Source organism: Heterodontus francisci, chromosome 18 (assembly GCF_036365525.1).
Source record: "Heterodontus francisci isolate sHetFra1 chromosome 18, sHetFra1.hap1, whole genome shotgun sequence".
NCBI lineage: Eukaryota > Metazoa > Chordata > Chondrichthyes > Heterodontiformes > Heterodontidae > Heterodontus > Heterodontus francisci.
In genome coordinates this window covers 89,331,076-89,353,142 of record NC_090388.1, presented here as the reverse complement: position 1 = coordinate 89,353,142, position 22,067 = coordinate 89,331,076, and the positions used below count along the sequence as shown (strand labels likewise).

At 44.6% G+C, this 22,067-nt stretch overlaps 1 protein-coding gene across 2 annotated transcripts in view; it reads left to right on the top strand.

Annotated features, from left to right (window-relative positions):
• Positions 1 to 22,067, top strand: part of kdm5a (lysine demethylase 5A) — a 390,488-nt gene that overhangs the window by 128,876 nt on the left and 239,545 nt on the right. For both annotated transcript variants that reach the window (XM_068051114.1, XM_068051113.1), the window contains one exon: positions 9,420 to 9,578. In XM_068051114.1, the coding sequence (XP_067907215.1) occupies positions 9,420 to 9,578 (159 nt within the window). The remainder of the gene's footprint in view (positions 1 to 9,419; positions 9,579 to 22,067) is intronic.

Genomic DNA, 22,067 nt, shown 5'->3' with positions numbered 1-22,067 from the left:
AGACACAAAAAGCAAGAATAGTAGAAAATCAAGGGCTATAAGGGAGGGAGGAACTTAAAACTAGCACCAGAGAAAAGGTACTAGGTAAACTAATGGGACTTAAGGCTCACAAGTCCCCCGGACCTGACGGCCTGAATACTAGCGTCTTAAAAGTACATGGCTGCAGAGATAGGAGCTGCATTGGTTGTAATTTTTCAAAATTCCCTAGATTCTGGAAAGGCTCCAGTGGATTGGAAAACTGCAAATGTAATGCCTCTGTTCAAGAAAGCAGGAAACATAGAACATAGAACATGACAGCGCAGTACAGGCCCTTCAGCCCTCGATGTTGCGCCGACCTGTGAAACCATCTGACCTACACTATTCCATTTTCATCCATATGTCTATCCAATGACCACTTAAATGCCCTTAAAGTTGGCGAGTCTACTACTGTTGCAGGCAGGGCGTTCCACGCCCCTACTACTCTCTGTGTAAAGAAACTACCTCTGACATCTGTCCTATATCTATCACCCCTCAACTTAAAGCTATGTCCCCTCGTGTTTGCCATCACCATCCGAGGAAAACGGCTCTCACTATCCACCCTGTCCAACCCTCTGATTATCTTATATGTCTCTATTAAGTCACCTCTTCTCCTCCTTCTCTCTAACGAAAACAACCTCAAGTCCCTCAGCCTTTCCTCGTAAGACCTTCCCTCCATACCAGGCAACATCCTAGTAAATCTCCTCTGCACCTTTTCCAAAGCTTCCACATCCTTCCTATAATGCGGTGACCAGAACTGCACGCAATACTCCAGGTGCGGCCGCACCAGAGTTCTGTACAACTGCAGCATGACCTCGTGGCTCCTAAACTCGATCCCCCTACTAATAAAAGCTAACACAAACTGTAGACCAATTAGCCTAATGTGTCATTGAGAAAATGCTAGAATCTATTATTAAGGAAGTAGTAGCAGGACATTTAGAAAATCATATTATAATCAAGTAGAGTCAACATGGTTTTATGAAAGGGAACTAGTGTTTGACAAATTTATTAGAGTTCCTTGAGGATGTAACAAGCAAGGTGGATAAAGGGGAACCAGTAGATGTGGTGTATTTGGATTTCCAAAAGGCATTTGATATGTGCCACATAAGAGGTTACTACACAAGGTAAGAGCTCATTGTGTTGTCGGTAATATATTAGCATGGATAGAGGATTGGCTAATTAACAGGAAACAGTGTCCGAATAAATGGGGCATTTTCAGGTTTGCAAACTGTAAGTAGTGGAGTGCCACAGGGATCAGTGCTGAGTCCTCAACTATTTACAATCTTTGTTAATGACTTGGATGAAAGGACCAACTGTGTTGTAGCTAAATTTGCTGACGATACAAAGGTAGGTTGGAAAACAAGTTGTGAGGTGGACGCACAGATTCTGCAAAGGGCTTTAGATAGGTTAAGTGAATGGGCAAAAATTTGGCAGATGGAGTACAATGTGGGAAAAAGTGAGATTATCCACGTTGGCGGGAAGAATATGAAAGCTGAATATTATTTAAATGGAGAGCGACTGCAGAATGCTGTAGTACAGAGGGATCTGAGCGTCTTCGTATCTGAATCATAAAATGTTCGTGTACAGGTACAGCAAATAATTAGGAAGGCAAATGGAGTGTTTGCCTTTATTGCAAGGGGGATGGAATATAAATGTCAGGAAATCTTGCTCCAACTGGTATAGGGCATTGGTGAGATTACACCTCGAGTATTGTGTACAGTTTTGGTCTCCTTGCTTAAGGAGGAATATACTTGCATTGGAGGCAGTACAGAGAAGGTTCACGAGGTGGATTCCTGAGATTAAAGGGTTATCTTATGACAAAAGGTTGAGCAGGATGGGCCCATACTAACTGGAGTTTAGAAGAATGAGAGGTAATCTTATTGTAATATATAAGATTCTGAGGAGGCTTGACAAGGTAGATGCTGAGAGGATGTTTCCCCTTGTGGGAGAATCTAGAACTTGGGGGCACAGTTTCAAAATAAGGGGTCTCCCATTTAAGATGGAGATGAGGAGGAATTTTTTCTCTGAGGGTCATTAATCTTTGGAATTCTCTACCCCTGAGAGCAGTGGAGGCTGGGTCATTGAATATATTCAAGGCTGTGTTAAACAGATTTTTGATCTACAAGGCACTTGAGGGTTATGGGGGACAGGCAGGAAAGTGAAGTCATAGAGTCATACAGAGATACAACACTGAAGCAGGCCCTTCGGCCCACCGAGTCTGTGCCGACCAACAACCACCTATTTATATTAATCCTATATTCCCTGCCACATCCCCACCATCTGCCTACAACTAGGGGCAATTTTCAATGGCCAATTTACCTATCAACCTGCAAGTCTTTGGCTGTGGGAGGAAACCGGAGTACCTGGCGGAAACCCACGCAGTCACAGGGAGAACTTGCAAACTCCGCACAGGCAGTACCCAGAACCGAACCCGGGTCGCTGGAACTGTGAGGCTGCGGTGCTAACCACTGTGCCGCCCTTAAGTTAAGGCCACAATCAGATTAGCCATGATCTTAATAACAGGTTTGAGGGGCCGAATGGCTGATTCCTGCTCCTATTTCATATTTTCTTATGTTCTTGTACCATCAGCTAATGGGAACAACATTTTTTTTGTCTACCTTAGCTAAATCTGTCATAATCTGTACACTTTTAACAATTCTCCCCTCAGCCTTCTTTGCTCGTTGGAGAACAGCCCCAGCTTCTCAAACCTAACCTTGTAGCAAATTCCCTCATCCTGGAACCATTCTGAACATCTGACCATCGGACCTCAGTACCGGCCCTCACTATGTCATTGGTACCGATGTGTACCACAGTATCTGGCTCACTCCATCCCCCTGCTGAATGTTCTGCGCCCCATCAAGGAGATAGACCTGTAGGGTTGTGAGGATAGAATGGGGGAATGGGACTAATGGATTGTTTTACAGAGAGCTGGCATGGAGTCGATGAGCTGAATGGCCTCCTTCTGCACTGTAATGACTCTGACTCTCCAAGTGCCTGTTAATTTTTTTCCCTGATTATTGTTTCTAAAACCTTACCCACCATTGATGTTAAACTGACGTGCCTGTAGTTACTAGTAATGTCCTTACACCCTTTTATATGGGTGTCACATTTGCCAATCTCCAATCTTCTGCACCTCCCTCATATCGAGGGAAGATTGAAGATTATGGCAAGACCTTCCACTATCCCCACCATGACTTTCCTTTGCAACCTGGGATGCAAGCCATTCAGACCAGGCAACTTATCCATCTAAGCAGAACACCGTTTACTTGTTAAGTATTCTGGCCTTGCCCTGTGCCTCTAAGCATATATCACCCTGTTTGTCCCTAATAGTCCTCACCCTGCCTCTTAATACCCGCTTACTTATTGTTAACTGCCATTCTATTCTCATATTTCTTTGCCAGTTGTATTTTCCTCCTCGCTTCCCCTCTTAACCTATTGGCTTGGTTCTCGCTTGAAGAATTTAAAGGAGGTTTTTTTTTTCGGTACAGATGCAGAAGGAGCTGAGGTTCAAAGAGGGAATGTGAGGGATGGAAGGAAGTGATTAGAAGTGCCTGTAGCTGTAATTGAAGCATTGAGAGTGGAAAGTGGCAAGGTTGAAGGGGTAACTGTGAATATGGGTAGAGAGAGATTACATGGAGGACCGGAGAGCAGTGAAATCCGAAGAATTGAGATGGAGGTTGAAACCACTGACTGAGAAGTTGTTTGGTGCAGAAGCTGAGCCTTAGGAGAAGGGATGGTGAGAAACGTGGCACGGGTTTGGTCGAGAACAAGGATTTTAAGGGAGAGCCGAGAGGGTGGAATGAAGTGAGGTACTGAGAAGGAGAAGATGCCCTACAGCATTTTGACAATTTCCAGTTTCCTGGCCCTAACCGTCGCCTCTTCACTATGGACGTTCAATCTCTCTACACCTCCATCCCCCACCAGGCCAGTCTGAGGGCTCTCCACTTCTTCCTTGAACAGAGGCCGAACCAGTCCCCATCCACCACCACCCTCCTCCGCCTGGCTGAACTTGTTCTCACGTTGAATAACTTCTCCTTCAACTCCACTCACTTTCTTCAAGTAAAAGGTGTTGCTATGGGTACCCGCATGGGCTCTAGTTATGCCTGTTTTTTTGTGGGATATATGGAACATTCCTCCTTCCAGTCCTACTCAAGCCCCTTCCCCAACTCTTTTTCTTATGTTGCTGCCTCTGTTGGAGCCATTTCCTGCTCCTGCCCTGATCTGGAAAACTTCATCAACTTTGCTTCCAATTTCCACTCTTCTCTCACCTTTACATGGTCCATCTCCTACACTTCCTTTCCCTTCCTTGACTTCTCTGCCTCCATCTCTAGGGATAGACTGTCCACAAATATTCATTAGCAACCCACCGACTCCCATAGCTACCTCGAATACACTTCCTCACACCCTGTTTCCTGTAAGGATTCCTTTCCCTTCTCCCAATTTCTCCGTCTCTGATGCATCTGCTCTGATGATACAACCTTCCACAACAGTGCTTCAGATATGTCTTCCGTTTTCCTCAACCGAGGATTCGTCCCCCCCCACTGCGGTTGACAGGGCCCTCAACCATGTCCGACCCATTTCCCATACTTCTGCCCTCACCCCTTCCCTCTTCCCCCCCAACCCCCCGCCCCCCAGAACTGCGACAGGGTTCCCCTTTCCTTACTTCCCACCCCAACAGCCGCCACATCCAAAGGACCATCTCTGCCATTTGCTTCACCTCCAGTGCGATGCCACCACCAAACGCATCTTTCTCTCCCCTATCAGCATTCTGAAGCGATTGTTCCCTCCCTGACACCCTGGTCCATTCCTCCATTACCCCTGACATCTTGTCCCCTTCCCATGGCACCTTGCCATGCAGTCGCAGAAGGTGTAATACGTGCCCTTTTACCTCCTCTCTCCTCACTATCCAAGGCCCCAAACACTCCTTTCAGGTGAAGCAGTGATTAACTTCTACTTCCTTCAATTTAGTATACTGTATTCACTGCTCTTAATGCGGTCTTCTCTACACTGGGGAGACCAAACGCAGATTGGGTGACCAGTTTGTGGAACACTTTTGCTCAGTCTGAAAACATGACCTGAGCTTCCGGTCGCTTGCCATTTCAACACCCCCCTGCTCTCATGCCCAGATCTCTGTCCTGGGCTTGCTGCAAGTGTTCCGGTGAACACCAACGCAAGCTCGAGGAACAGCACCTCATTTTCCGATTAGGCACACTACAGCCTACTGGACTGAATGTTGAGTTCAATAATTTCAGAGCATGTCTGGCCCTTTTTTAATTTTAATTTGTTTCATCTTTTTTACCATGGGCGTGCCTACTGGTTTTTTCATGTTGCTGCTTTTGGCTGGTGCTGTTGATTATTCTGTCGTTAACACTGTCTCTGCACTAATGCTTTGTCTTTCACTACACCATTAACACATTATCTTGGCCTTTGCCCCTTGCCCCAGGTCCTCCTTGTCAGTTAATGTCTCTGGCCCTCTTTTCCCCCACCCCCACTTTGCTTGCTGTAAACATTTCTGACGTTTGCCAGTTCTGATGAAAGGTCACTGACCTGAAACATTAACTCTGCTTCTCTCTCCACAGATGCTGCCAGACCCGTTGAGTATTTCCAGCACTTTCTGTTTTTATTAGAGTTCCAGCATCTGCAGTATTTTGCTTTTATCATAATTGGCAAGGGCCTTTTTCATATTTGAAAAGACATTCTGGAGGGAGATGTGGAGAGGGGCAATGACTGTGTTGCTGTGCTACCTTCTAATATCGCCAGAAATCTATATTACTTATTATCTGGTAATGTCCTATGTGGTACCTTGTCAGAGACATTCTGCAAGTCCATGTACACACCATCCTCTGCATTTCCCCATCTACCACGTTTGTGTTACCCCCTCAAAGAGTTTTGAGATTGTTTCAACATGATTATCCCTGTTGAAATGCCTGCTGACTTGTTTAGTCTCGTTTCTTTTATCGAGTTATATGCTAATTTGTTCCTTGATTATAGATCCGAATATTTTCCCAACCACAAGTGTTGAGCTAAACTGGCCTGTAATTACCTGGTTTAGCTTTTAATCTGTTTTAAAAATGGGTCCTACTTTGGCCATTCTCCAGTCCTGTGACATACATACATCCACACTTAATAGAACCTGAAATCTCATATCTATCTAGGGCCTCAGCAGTCTCCTCCTTCATCTGCTTCAAATCCCAGGATATATCTCCTCGAACCTGGCATTTTGTGTTCCTTCAGCTTAACTAACTTATCTAACATTTTCTTCTTATTCATCATATTACCTAACTGTCTCGCAACTACTTCAGAATTCATCTCCTCTGATATCTTTCTCTTCAGTAAAAACCAATGTAAAGTACATATTAAATATTGGCACCACTTTTAAATTATCATCTAGAGAATACCAATATTCTTGTAAAATTTCTTTTGATGCTTTTTGATTTTTTTGTTCTCTTTCTGTCACTTTGCTTTATTATTTTCTCAAATTTTCCTTCAGTTTTTTCATTGTTATTATAGTCCTCATGGGCCCTCTTAGAGTCATAGTTATACGGCACAGAAACAGGCCCTTTGGCCCTTCATGTCCATGCCGGCCATCAAGCACCTATCTATTCTAATCCCATTTTCTAGCACTTGGCCTTGTATGCTATGGCGTTTCAAGTGCTCATCTAAATACTTCTTAAATGTTGTGAGGGTTCCTGCCTCGATCTCCCCTTCAGGCAGTGTGTTCCAGATTCCAACCACCCTCTGAGTGAAACACTTCTTCCTCAAATCCCCTCGAAACCTCCTGTCCCTTACCTTAAATCTATACCCCCTGGTTATTGACACCTTCACTAAGGGAAAAGCTTTCTTCCTACCTACCCTATCTATGCCCCTCATAATTTTGTATACCTCAATCCAGTCCCTCCTCAGCCTTCTCTGCTCTAAGGAAAGCAACCCTAGCCTATCCAGTCTCTCTTCATAGCTGAAATGCTCCAGCCCAGGCAACATCTTGGTGAATCTCCTCTGCACCCTCTCCAGTGCAATCACATCCTTCCTATAATGTGGTGACCAGAACTGTACACAGTACTCGAGCTGTGGCCTAACTAGCGTTTTATATAGCTCCATCATAACCTCCGTGCTATTATATTCTTTGCCTTGGCTAATAAAGGCAAATATCCCATATGCCTTCCTAACCACCTTATCTACCTGTGCTGCTGCCTTCAGTGACTATGGACAAGTACACCAAGGTCCCTCTGACCCTCTGTACCTCCTAGGGTCCTACCATCCATTGTATATTCCCTTGCGTTTGTTAGTCCTCCCAAAATGCATCACCTCACTCTTCTCAGGATTAAATTCTATTTGCCACTGCTCTACCCACCTTAACAGCCCACCTATATCGTCCTGTAATCTAAGGCTTTCCTCACTGTTTATGACACCACCAATTTTAGTGTCATCTGCGAACTTATTGATCATACCTCCTATATTCACGTATTAATCATTAATGTACACTACAAACAGCAAGGGTACCAGTACCGATCCCTGCGGGACACCACTGATCACAGGCTTCTAATCGCAAAAACAACCCTTGACCATCATCCTCTGCCTCCTGCCACTAAGCCAACTTTGGATCCAATTTGCCAAATTGCCCTGAATCCCATGGGCTCTTACCTACTTGACCAATCTCCCATGCCAGACCTTATAAAAAGCCTTGCTGAAGTCCATGTAGACTACATCAACTGACTACCCTCATGTACAAATCTAGTCACCTCCTCGAAAAATTCAATCAAATTTGTTAGATATGATCTCCCCTGACAAAGTCCTTGATTAATCCCTGCTTGTCCAAGTGGAGATTAATCCTGTCCTTCAGAATTTTTTTCCAATAGTTTCCCTACCACTGATAGACTTACTGGCCTGTAATTACCTGGTTTATCCCTGCTACCCTTTTTGAATAATGGTACCATGTTCACTGTCCTCCAATCCTCTGGTACCTCTCCTGTGGCCAGAGAGGATTTGAAAATTTGTGCCATAGCCCCTGCTATCACCTCCCTTGCCTCAGATAACAGCCTGGGATACATCCCACGTTGGCCTGGGGATTTATCCACTTTTAAGCCCACTAAAACATCTAATACCTCCTCCCTGGCGGCGAGGGGAATCCCTGGTGGAGAGATCTCTGTGTGGGAGCCCTCCCTGTTTACATCGGGGACCTGGGGTGGAGAGTGCTGCACAGGGCAGTCCCGTGCAATAGGCTTTTAAGTAGGTTCACCAACTCCCAGGCCGCCTGTAATTTCTGCAGCCTGGATGAGTCAGTGTTCCCTGTTTATATGGAGAGTGCGAGGTTGCAGCCCCTCTTTGAGTATTTAAGGGGGCTGCTCCTCAAGTTTTGGTTGTACTTCAGCCCCACGCTCCTGATCTTCGGGCACTCGGCGCGGAGGGGGTTGGGCCAGGAAGAGGATTTCCTTGTCGGTCTGCACATGGGCCTGGCCAAGGTGGTAATTCACAGGCACAAAAACAAGAAATGCTGGATTCACTCAGCAGGTCTGGCAGCATCTGTGGAAAGAGAAGCAGAGTTAACGTTTCGGGTCAGTGACCCTTCTTCTTTCCACAGATGCTGCCAGACCTGCTGAGTGAATCCAGCATTTCTTGTTTTTGTTTCAGATTTCCAGCATCCGCAGTATTTTGCTTTTATTATGGTAATTCACAGGTCCAGGCAGTGGGCCGTTGGGGGGTCCGTCTGTCCAAATTGCCTGCCCCTCTGCTGAGGTTATGTTCATGCCCGGGTGAGAACACTTAGGTGGTTCTGTGCCTGGGTGGGTTCGAACCACCAATCTCTCAATTATAAGGCAAATCTGCTAGCTGATTGTGACGCAGAGACTGATTTCTTCAGTTTTCTATTCTCCTAAAATTTTTAGTGAAGCACCTCTGCAATCCTTGAACAAAAATCTGACTGTTGCTTTATAGTCCTATGCCAATTTCTCCTTTCACATAACCTCAATCTTTCTCAAATGTGCTCTCTGGTGTTTTTGTACTGGCTTTTTCCTTTTCTAGTTGGATATGAAACCACACATTGTAGTCCCTACTGCCAAAGTGCTCACTCACATTTAGCCCATCTATCTGATTTTCATTATTCATAACCAGATCTCGGAACACCCTTGTAGTTCAACTAACATGATGCTTGAAGAAGGAATCCTGTACGCGTTTTCGGAACTCAATTCCTTTGTTGAATCAGATATTTCTATCTCGAAGGAGACTACTTCACTCATTCTGCTGTTGCTGGCTCCTCCACTCTTCAAGTACCTTGGCCAGTTCTGAGCTCATTCTCCCTTTAGTCATGATGCAAAAGTATGAGTTTTTTTGAATTACACTGTTTTAAATGTGTTCAGCTCATAAATCGAACTTCTGCTTATTCATTGATACTTGTTCATCTCATGCAGATTGACCTGTATGTTTGCCTTGTTTGTACACGTGGGGATGATGAAGACCGCTTGCTGTTATGTGATGGATGTGATGATAGTTACCACACTTTCTGTCTCATTCCTCCCCTGACGGATGTGCCGAAGGGAGATTGGAGATGCCCTAAGTGTGTGGCTGAGGTAAGAAACTGGTAGTTTATATTTCATATTGCCAGTGGGTTGAAAAGCTGATAAAGTGCTCAGGTCTGCTTGCTTGTAAGAAAGTTCAACCCACTTTCTACTGGTCATTTATCAATGAATTGAGCTCTGTTTAACCTTGACTCCATCATGGGGAACAGCTGTATGTAGTTTATTATAATTTATTAGGATACCTCCGAAACCACAAGTGCATCTCTCTCTTCTCCCATTGTGGTTTTTCTTTTTGCAGTGTTTGAATTTCATGTTGGGTCACAAAGATACTAAAAGTTCCATTCCATGGCTGAAGGACGCTTTTGGATTAGAAAATTTAAATTTCAAACCTTTCACTTAATACCAAATTTCTGTTGTGCAGAGATGCTTCCAACGCATGCAGCTAGCACCTCCTGGAGGATATTTTCCTTCCAGTTTTCTCTGTTTCGCGCCTCCCCCCCACCTCCACCTTCTCTGAAAGTGCAAACTCTCGTTGGAGTGTTGTTTCAAGGGTGCCCCAGTAGTGTCTCCATTCATGTGTAAAACTAGACAGTGTTAGCAGGCTAGTGGACTTCAGGGGACAGGCAGCTGAGCCTGCTCCTGTTCATGTGCAGCCTGCCATTTGTTTTTCCCCCTGTTCTGAATCCTGTGAAGCTGCTTTTGTTTTGGTGAAGTATCTTGAGTGTTTGAGAGAATTGGTTACAATGATGAAGTCAATTTATAAAAACAAGAAGTTATAGTTCAGTAAGTTTTAAAATTAAATCAGTATATGGCAGGAAAAAATGTAAATGCTTGGTGAGCGGCACTGTACAGGCTTGTGCAATGGGTTGTCTTTTGACCTTTGAGATTGGGATATGAGGAGTGAAAAACTGTTTACTGCTGATATGAGTCTTGATTCAAAAGAGCTGCCCCACAGAACTTAGTTTGACACGCACAGAATGTTGAATTGGAAATTTCACTTGACCTGTTTATAAAGAACTCTGGTGTGGAAAGTTAAATCTGTTTGGTGCAGTTAAATTGGGATTAAGTGTCGGCAGATCTTCGCTTAATGTGTGCTGTGTCATCTGAAAGTGCCTGATGGAGCAGCTAGTGAGGAGCTTCACACGGGAGGCCTGCACTTGATGAAGCAGCACAGGCCGCGTGTCTGCCCATTCCACCAGCCTGTCTATATCCTCTATCCTCCTCACCGTTCACAATATTTCCAAGTTTTGTGCCATCTGCAAATTTTGAAGTTGCGCTCTGCACACACAAGTCTAGGTCATCAATATATATCATAGAAACATAGAAATCGAAACATAGAAAAATAGGAGCAGGAGTAGGCAATTCAGCCCTTCGAACAATTCCCTGAGGAATGAACCAGAGAATGGCTGTCACTTATTTTGTTTAGCTGAAACATGCGCAATGTGTGTACATGTTCCTTGTCTGCAAAGAACAGGGCTGGTTCATTCCTCGGCAATGCCTTGACCAATCAGAGTCAACTTGTCAACCAATCAGCATTCTCTTCTCATACAGTATAAATTTGTTGCTTTCCCTTATATTGGTATTCTTGCGATTTGTCCTGATGAGTGCAAGACGAGAAGCTTTGACAAAGTGTCTCTATTTTCAGCCATACTCAAGTTCTGTACTACCAAATGGCTATTTATGTATCAAAGTCCTAACACCGACCCCTGGAGAAAGCCACGATATGCCTTGCTCCAGACCAAAAAACAGAAGTTCACAACTACTGTCTGTTTCCTGTCACTCAGCCAATTTCATATCTATGCTGCTCCTGTCCCTTTTATTCCATGGGCTTCAGCTTTGCTGATAACCCTGTTATGTGGCACTTTATCAAATGCATTTTAGAAGTCCATGTACATCATTATCAACTGCATTATTCTCTTCAACCCTCTCTGTTAACTCATCAAAAAAAATCAAGCAAGTTAGTTGTACACGATTTTTCCTTGACAAATCTGTGCTGGCTTTCAATAATTAACCCACATTTGTCCATGTGCCTATTAATTTTGGGCCAGATTATCATTTCTAAAAGCTTTCCCATCACTGAGGTTAAACTGACTGGCCTTTATGCAAGAACAGAAAAGCAGACGATTATTTAAATGGAGAGAGACTGCAGAATGCTGCAGCACAGAGGGATCTGGTTGTCTTGTACATGAATCACAAAAAGTTAGAATGCAGGTACAGAAAGTAATTAGGAAGGCAAATGGAATGTTGCCCTTGAGTGGGGCAACTCAAGGGATGGAGTATAAAAGTAGAGAAATCCTGCTACAACTGTACAGGGCATTGGTGAGACCACACCTAGAGCACTGTGTACAGTTTTGGTCTCCTTACTTAAGGAGGGATATGCTTGTATTGGAAGCAGTTCAGAGAGGGTTCATTGAATTGATTCCTGGGATGAAGGGGTTTCCTTATGAGGAAAGGTTGAGCAGGTTGGGCCGCTACTCATTGGAGTTTGGAAGAATGGGAGGTGATATTGAAACATACGATTCTGAGAGGGCTTGACTGGATAGATGCCGAGAGGCTGTTTACCCTCGTGGTGGAACTGAGAACTATGGGCGCTGTTAAAAAGTAAGGTACCTTCCATTTGCAATGGAGATGAAGAGGAGGTTTTTTCTCTCAGAAGGTTGATAATCTTGGGAATTCACTTCCCCAGAAAACAGTGGAGGCTGGATCATTGTATATATTCAAGGCTGAGCTAGACACGATTTTTGATCTACAAGGGAGTCGAGGGTTATGGGGACAGACAGGAAAATGGAATTGAGGCCACAATCAGATCAGCCATGATCTTATTGAATGGCGGAGCAGGCTGAGGGATCGAATGGCCCAGTCCTGCTCCTGTTTCTTACAATTTTATTAGTTGCTGAGCTTATCCTTATACCCACTTTTGAACAAGGGTGTAACATTTGCAATTTTCTTGTTGTCTGGCACCACCCCTGTACCGAAGGAAGATTGGAGGATTGTGGCCACGCATCCAGAATTTCCACCCTTACTTCACTTGGTATCCTTGGATGCATCTCATCCGGTCCTGGTGACTTATCAACTTTTAAGTACAGCGAGTCTTATACCTCCTATTTTTCAATTTTTAGTCCATCAAAGATCCATGACCCCCGCAGGTCCCTCGAATCCTGCACATTCTTTTGAACTGTGTTATCAAGTCTGGATACCTTTCCCCATTCGTTCTACCAAGATGCATCAACTCTCACTTCTCTGTATTAAATTCCAGTTGCTACTTGTTTTCCCATTCTGCCAGCCTGTTGCAGCTGGTCATAGAGTTATACAGCACAGAAACAGGCCCTTCGGCCACCGTGTCTGCGCCAGCCATCAAGCCCATCAATTCTAATCCCATTTTCCAGCACTTGGCCCATAGCCTTGTATGCTATGGCATTTTGAGTGCACATCTAAATACTACGTAGTTCCTGCCTTGACCACCCCTTCAGGCGGTGTTCCAGATTCCAACCACCCTCTAGGTGAAATTTTTTTTCCTCCAATCCCTCTCAACCTCCTACCCCTTACCTTAAATCTATACCCCCTGGTTATTGACACCTCCGCTAAGGGAAAACATTTCTTCCTATTTACCCTATCTATGCCCCTCATTATTTTGTATACCTCAATCAGGTCCCCCCCTCAGTCTTCCCTGCTCTAAGGAAAACAACCCTAGCCTATCCAGTCTCTCTTCATAGCTGAAATGCTCCAGCCCAGGCAACATCCTGGTAAATCTCCTCTGCACCCTCTCCAGTGCAATCACATCCTTCCTATAGTGTGGTGCCCAGAACTGTACACAGTACTCCAGCTGTGGCCTAACTAGCATTTTGTATAGCTCCATCATAACCTCCCTGCTCTTATATTCTATGACTCAGCTAATAACGGCAAGTATCTCATATGCCTTCCTAACCACCTTATCTACCTGTGCTGCTGCCTTCTGTGATCTATGGACAATTACACCAAAGTCCCTCTGACCCTCTGTACTTCCTAGGGTCCTACCATCCATTATATATTCCCTTGCCTTGTTAGTCCTCCCAAAATGCATCACCTCACACTTCTCAGGATTAAATTCCATTTGCCACTGCTTGCCCATCTTACCAGCCCACCTATATCATCCTGTAATCTAAGGCTTTTCTCCTCACTATTTACGACACCACCAATTTTAGTGTCATCTGCGAACTTACTGATCATACCTCCTATATTCACATCTAAATCATTAATGTACACTACAAATAGCAAGGGTCCCAGCACTGATCCCTGTGGTAACCTGCTGATCACAGGCTTCCAATCGCAAAAACAACCTTCAACCATCACCCTCTGCCTCCTGCCACTAAGCCAATTTTGGATCCAAATTAGAAACATAGAAAAATGGGTGCAGGAGTAGGCCATTTGGTCCTTTGAGCCTGCTCTGCCATTCAATACGATTATGGCTGATCATCCAAACTCAATACCCTGTTCCTGCTTTCTCCCCGTATCCCTTGATCCCTAAGAACTATATCTAACTCTTACTTGAATATATTTAATGATTTGGCCTCAACTTCTTTCTGTGGTAGAGAATTCCACAGTTTCACCACTCTCTGGGTGAAGAAATCTCTCCTCAACTCAGTCCTAAATGGCTTGCCCCTTATCCTTAGACTGTGACCCCTTGTCCTGGACTCACCCCACCATCGGGAACATCCTTCCTGCATCTGGTCTGTCCAGTCCTGTTAGAATGTTGTAGGTTTCTGTGAGATCCCCTCTCATTCTTCTAAACTCTAGTGAATAGAAGCCTAATCGACCCAATCTCTCTTCATACGTCAGTCCTGCCATCACAGGAATCAGTCTGGTGAACCTTCGCTGCACTCCCTCCATAGCAAGAACGTCCTTCCTCAAGGTGTGGTCTCAACAAGGCCTTGCATAACTGCAGCAAGACATCCTTGCTCCTGTACTCGAATCCTCTCGCTATGAAGGCCAACATACTATTTGCCTTCTTCACTGCCTGCTGCACCTGCATGCTTACTTTCAGCGACTGGTGCACAAGGACACCCAGGTCATGCTGCACCTCCCCCTTTCCCAATCTATCGCCGTTTAGATAATCTGAATTATAGTAATAAATTGCCCTGCATCCCATGGGCTCTTACCTTCTTGACCAATCTCCCATGTGGGACCTTATAAAAAGCCTTACTGAAGTCCGTGTAGACTACATCAACTGCTTTACCCTCATCTGCACATCTAGTCACCTCCTCAAAGTTCAATCAGATTTGTTAGACACGATCTCCCCCTGACAAAGCCATACTGACTGTCCTTGATTAATCCCTGCCTCTCCAAGTGGAGATTAATCCTGTCCCTCAGAATTTTTTCCAATATTTTCCCAACCACTGATGTTAGACTCACTGACCTGTAATTACCTGGTTTATCCCTGCTACCCTTCTTGAATAATGGTACCACATTTGTTGTCCTCCAGTCCTCTGGCACCTCTCCTGTGACCAGAGAGGATTTGAAAATTTGTGTCAGAGCCCCTGCTGTCTCCTCCCTCGCCTCACATAACAGCCTGGGATACATCTCACCTGGGCCTGGGGATTTATCCACTTTTTAAGCTCGCTAAAACCGCTAGTACCTTCTCCCTTTCAATGCTAATTTGTTCAAGTATATCACAATCCCCCTCCCTGATCTCTACACATACATCATCCTTCTCCATGGTGAACACAGATGAAAAATAATAATTTCAAACCTCACCTACATCCTTCGGCTCCACGCACAGATCGCCACTTTGGTCCTTAGTGGACCCAACTTTTTCTGGTTATCCTCTCCTCCTGCCCTTAATATACTTACAAACGCCTTAGGATTTTCCTCTATCTTGCCCGCCAGTGTTTTTTCATGCCCCACTTCACTCTCCTAATTACTTTATTAAGTACCCCCCTTACACTTTCTATACTCCTCTAGTGCCTCTGTTGTTTTCAGCACTCTGAATCTGCCATAAGCCTCCTTTTTTTCCCTTGTCCAATCCTCTATATCCCTTGACATCCAGGGTTCCCTGGACTTGTTGGTCTTACCCTTCACCTTTACAAGACCATGTTGGCCCTGAACTCTCACTATTTCCTTTTCGAATGACTCCCACTGGTCTGATATAGACCTTCCTACAGGTAGCTGCTCCCAGTCCACTTTGGCCAGATTCTGTTTTATCACATTGAAATTGGCCTTCCCCCAATTTAGTACCTTTATTTCCGGTCCGTCTTTGTCCTTTTCCATAGCTCCCTTAAATCTTAGAGTTATGGTCACTATCCCTGAAATGCTCCCTCACTGACACTTCTACCACTTGTCCGGCTTCGTTCTCTAGGATAAGGTCCAGTACCGCCCCTTTTCTTGTAGGACTTTCTACATGCTGGCTCAAAAAGCTCTCCTGGATGCACTGAAGAATTCTGCCCCCTTTAAGCCTTTTGCACCAAGACTATCCCAGTTGATATTGGGGAAGTTGAAATCCCCTACTATTATTACCCTATTATTTTAACACCTCTCTGAGATTTGCCTACATATCTGTTCCCCTATCTCTCCCTGACTGTTTGGAGACCTGCCATACACTCCCAGCAAAGTGATTGCCCGCTTTTTGTTTTTATGTTCTACCCATATGGCCTTATTTGAGGAACCTTCTAAGACATCATCCCTCTTTACTACAGTAATTCACTCTTTAGTTGATTTTTTTATCATAAGATCACAAGAAATAAGAGCAGGAGTAGGCTATTCGGTCACTCAAGCCTGCACCGTCATTCAATAAGATGATCTGATTGTGGCCTTGACTGCACTTTCTTGCCTGGACCACAACCCCTCTCCACCCCTGCAGTCTCGACTCCCTTGTAGGTCAAAAATCTTTCCAGCTCATCTTTGAATATATGCAATGATCCAGCATCCTCTGCTCTCTGGGAAAGATAAATCCAAAGATAAAGGAGATACCTTACTTTTAAGAAGTGCCCCCTAGTTCCAGCTTCTCCCTCATGGGGAAACATCCTGTCAACATCTACCCAGTCAAGCCCCCTCAGAATCGTGTATATTTCAATAAGATCACCTCCCATTCTTCTAAACTCCAATTAATATGGGCCCAATCTGCTGAAGCTTTTCTCAGAAGATGCCTTTCATCCCAGGGATCAGCCTAGAGAACCTGCTCCGAAATTCTTGCAATGCAAGTATATTTCTCCTTAAGTAAGGAGACCAAAACTATATGCAGTACTCTAGGTGCGGTCTCACCAATGCCCTGTACTGTGGTAGCAAGATTTTCCCTCCTTTTATACTTCATGCCCCTAGCAATAAAGGCCAACATTCTGTTTGCCTTCCTAATTATTTGCTGTACCTCAATGCTTCAAAACATTTTCTGATTCATGTACAAGGACAGGCATAACCCTCTGTACTGCAGCATTCTGCAGTCTCTCTCATTTATATAATCTGCTTTTCTTTCCACCCAAGTGGACAATCTCACATTTTCCCGCATTCTACTCCATCTGCCAAATTTTTGCCCACTCACTTAACCTTTCTATAACCCTTTGAAGAGATTGTGTGTCCTCCTCAGAACTTGTTTTCCTACCTGTCTTTGCCAATCTTTGTATCGTCAGCAAATTTGGCTACAATGCAGTCAGTCCCTTCATCCATGTCATTTAATATGGATTGTAGATATTTCAGGCCCTAGCACTGATCCCTGTGGCACTCCACTACTTACAGTTTGCCAACCTAAAAATGCCCCATTTATTTGGACACTGTTTCCTGTTAATTAGCCAATCCTCTATCCATGCTAATATATTACCGCCAACACCATGAGCTCTTATCTTGTGGTAGTAACCTTTTATGTGGCACATTATCTAATGTCTTCTGAAAATCCAAATACACCACATCTACTGGTTCTCCTTTATCCACCTTGCTTGTTATATCCTCAAGGAACTCTAATAAATTTGTCAAAAACAATTTCCCTCCCATAAAACCATGTTGATTCTGCTTGATTGGATTTTGATTTTCTAAATGTCCTGCTACTACTTCCTTAATGGATTCTAGCATTTTCCCAATGACAGACGTAAGACTACTGGCCTAGAATTTCCTGCTTTCTATCTCCCTCCTTTCTTGATTAGTGGTGTTACATTTGCAGTGTTTTAATCTGCTGGGACCTTTCCAGAATCTAGGGAATTTTGGAAGAATACAACTAATGTATCCACTATTGCTTTTAAAACCCGAGGATGCAGGCCATCAGGTGCACCGGACCTGTCAGCCTTTAGTCTCATTAGTTTTCCTTGTACTTTTTCTCTAGTGATAGTGATATTTCAAGTTCCTCCAACCCTTTTGCCCCTTGATTTTCTACTATCATTGGGATGTTTTTTGTGTCTTCTAACGTGAAGACAGATACAAAATATTTCTTAAAAGTCTCTGCCATGGCCTTGTTTCCTTTATTAATTTCCCAACGTCATCCTTTAAGGGACTAATGCTTACTCTAGCTATTCTTTTCCTTTTTATATCCTTGTAATAGCTCTTACAGTCTGTTTTTATATTTCTTGCTAGTTTACTCTCCCTCTTTTTTTTTTAGCCATCCTCTACTGGTTTCTATTCGCAATCTTCTGGCCTACCACTAATTTTCACCGCATTGTATTTCTTTTCTTTCAACTTGACACCATCATTAACTTCCTCAGTTAGCCACGGATGGTGCATCCTTTTCACATTTTGCCACTCTTACAAGTTTGGTATCATTGACAAATTTTGAAATTTCACTCTGTCTTCCAATATCCAAGTCATGTATAGTTATCAAAAAAGCAGTGGTCCTAGCACTGAATCTTGATTAACAGCACTGTCTATCATCTTCCGGTCTGAAAAATAAACCATTTATCACCACACGGTCTTTTCTGTCCTTTAGCTGTTTTTTTAATCCAAGCTGACACTCACTTTTCTATTCTGTGAGCCTCAATTTTGTTAATCAGCCTTTTATGTGGTACTTTGTCAAATGCTTTCTTAAAATCTAAATAGGCAATATCCCTTCATCAGACTTTTCAGTTACTTCACCAAAAAATTCACTTAGATTGGTTATGCACAATCTGCCTTTTACAAGTTTGTGTTGGCTTTCCTTAATTAACTCAAAGTGCCTGTTGATTTTTCCCTGATTGTTTCTAAAACTTTACCCACTACTGATGTTAAACTGACGAGCTTGTAATTACTAGGACTGTCTTTACACCCTTTCTTGAATAAGGGTGTCACATTTGCAACTTTCCAATCCTCTGTCACCTCCCCCATATCTAGGGAAGATTGGAACATTATTATAAGTCCTTCCACTATCTCCATCCCTTGAATGCAAGCCATCTGAACCAGGTGACTTATCCACTCTAAGGATAGCCAGCCTTACCAGTACCTCCTGCCTCTCAACTTTCACCCATTCATTACCTCTACCATCTCCGCTTCTACCAATATTTTGTCAGCATCCTCTCCTTAGCAGACACTGATTAAAAAGTACACTTTAAGTATTCTTGTCTTGCACCTGTAAATATATCACCCACTTTGTCCCTAAAAGGCCACACCCCACCTCTTACTACCCACTTGCTACTTACATTGTGGCAGAAGATTTTTAGGTTCCTTTTTATGTTGACTGTCATTCTATACTCATAGGGGAGGTGGTGGCGTAATGGTATTATCACTGGACTAGTAACCCAGAGACCCAGGGTACTGATCTGGAGACATGGATTCGAATCCCACCACAGCAGAAGGTGGAATTTGATTTTAATTAATTAATAAATCTGGAATTAAAAGCTAGTCTAATGATGGCCATGAAACCATTGTCAATTGTTGTAAAAACCCATCTGGTTCACTAATGTCCTTTCGGGAAGGAAATCTGCCATCCTTACCTGGTCTGACCTACATGTGACTCCGGACCCACAGCAATGTGGTTGACTCTTACATGCCCTCTGAAATGGCCGAGCAAGCCACTCAGTTGTAGCTAACCGCTACGAAGTCAATAAAAAGGAATGAAACCGGACGGACCACCTGGCATCGACCTAGGCACCAGAAACGACAACGGCAAACCCAGCCCTGTCGACCCTGCAAAGTCCTCCTTACTAACATCTGGGGGCTTGTGCCAAAGTTGGGAGAGCTATCCCACAGACTAGTCAAGCAACAGCCTGACACAGTCATACTCACGGAATCATACCTTACAGACAATGTCCCAGACACTGCAATCACTATCCTTGGGTATGTCCTGTCCCACCAGCAGGACAGACCCAGCAGAGGTGGCGGGACAGTGGTCTACAGTAGGGAGGGAGTTGCCCAGGGAGTCCTCAATATCGACTCCAGACCCCATGAAGTCTCATGGCATCAGGTCAAACATAGGCAAGGTAACCCCCTACTGATTACCACCTACCGCCCTCCCTCAGCAGATGAGTCAGTACTCCTCCATGTTGAACACCACTTGGAGGAAGCACTGAAGGTGGCAAGGGCACAAAATGTACGCTGGGTGGGGGACTTCAATGTCCATCAACAAGAGTGGCTTGGTAGCACCACTACTGACCGAGCTGGCCGAGTCCTAAAGGACATAGCTGCTAGACTGGGTCTGCGGCAGGTGGTGAGAGAACCAACACTAGGGGAAAACATACTTGACCTTGTTCTCACCAATCTACCTGCCGCATATGCTTATGTCCATGACTGTATTGGTAGGAGTGACCACCACACAGTCCTTGTGGAGACAAAATCCCGCCTTCAATTTGAGAATATCGTCCATCGTGTTGTGTGGCAATATCACCGTGCTAAATGGGATAGATTTCGAACAGATCTAGCAATGCAAAACTGGGCATCCATGAGGTGCTGTGGGCCATCAGCAGCAGCAGAATTGTACTCATCCACAATCTGTGACCTCATGGCCCAGCATATCCCCCACTCTACCATTACCATCAAGGCAGGAGACCGACCCTGGTTCAAAGAAGAGTGCAGGAGGGCATGCCAGGCATACCTCAAAATGAGGTGTCAACCTGGTGAAGCTACGACCCAGGACTACTTGCATGCCAAACTGCGTAAGCGGCATGCAATAGACAGAGCTAAGCGATCCCATAACCAACGGATCAGATCTAAGCTCTGCAGTCCTGCCACATCCAATCGTGAATGGTGGTGGACAATTAAACAACTAACTGGAGGAGGTGGCTCCACAAATATCCCCATCCTCAATGATGGGGGAGCCCAGCACATCAGTGCAAAAGATAAGGCAGAAGCATTTGCAACAATCTTCAGCCAGAACTGCCATGTTGATGGTCCATCTCGGCCTCCTCCTGAAGTCCCCAGCATCACAGATGCCAGACTTCAGCCAATTCGATTCACTCCGTGTGATATCAAGAAACGACTGAAGGCACTGGATACTACAAAGGCTATGGGTCCTGACAATATTCCGGCAATAGTACTGAAGACCTATGCTCCAGAACTTGCCGCATCCCTAACCAAGCTGTTCCAGTACAGCTACAACACTGGCATCTACCCAGCAATGTGGAAAATTGCCCGGATATGTCCTGTACACAAAAAGCAGGACAAGTCCAACCCGGCCAATTACAACCCCATCAGTCTACTCTCAATCATCAGCAAAGTGATGGAAGGTGTCATCAACAGTGCCATCAAGCAGCACTTGCTTAGCAATAACCTGCTCAATGATACCCAGTTTGGGTTCCGACAGGGCCACTCAGCACCTGACCTCATTACAGCCTTGGTTCAAACATGGACAAAAGAGCTGAACTTCAGAGGTGAGGTGAGTGGCTGCACTTGACCGAGTATGGCATCAAGGAGCCCTAGCAAAACTGGAGTCAATGGGAATCGGGGGGAAAACTCTCTGCTGGTTAGAGTCATACCTCGCATAAAGGAAGATGGTTGTGGTTGTTGGAGCTCAATCATCTGAGCTCCAGGACATCACTGCAGGAGTTCCTCAGAGTAGTGTCCTAGGCCTAACCATCTTCAGCTGCTTCATCAATGACCTTCCTTCAGTCATAAGGCTGATAATTACACAATGTTCAGCACCATTCACGACTCTTCAAATACTGAAGCAGTCCTTGTAGAAATGCAGCAAGACAATATCCAGGCTTGGGCTGATAAGTGGCAAGTAACATTTGCATCACACAAGTGCCAGGCAATGACAATCTCCAACAAGAGAGAATCTAACCATCTCCCCTTGACATTCAATGGCATTACCATCACTGAATCCCCCACTATCAACATCCTAGGGGCTACCATTGACCAGAAACTGAACTGGAGTAGCCATATAAATACCGTGGCTACAAGAGCAGGTCAGACGCTAGGAATCCTGCGGCGAGTAACTCACCTCCTGACTCCCCAAAGCTTGTCCACTATCTACAAGGCACAAATCAGGAGTGTGATGGAATACTCTCCACTTGCCTGGATGGGTGCAGCTCCAACAACACTCAAGAAGCTCAACACCATCCAGGACAAAGCAGCCCGCTTGATTGGCACCCCATCCACAAACATTCACTCCCTTCACCACCGACGCACAGTGGCAGCAGTGTGTACCATCTGCAAGATGCACTGCAGCAACGCACCAAGGCT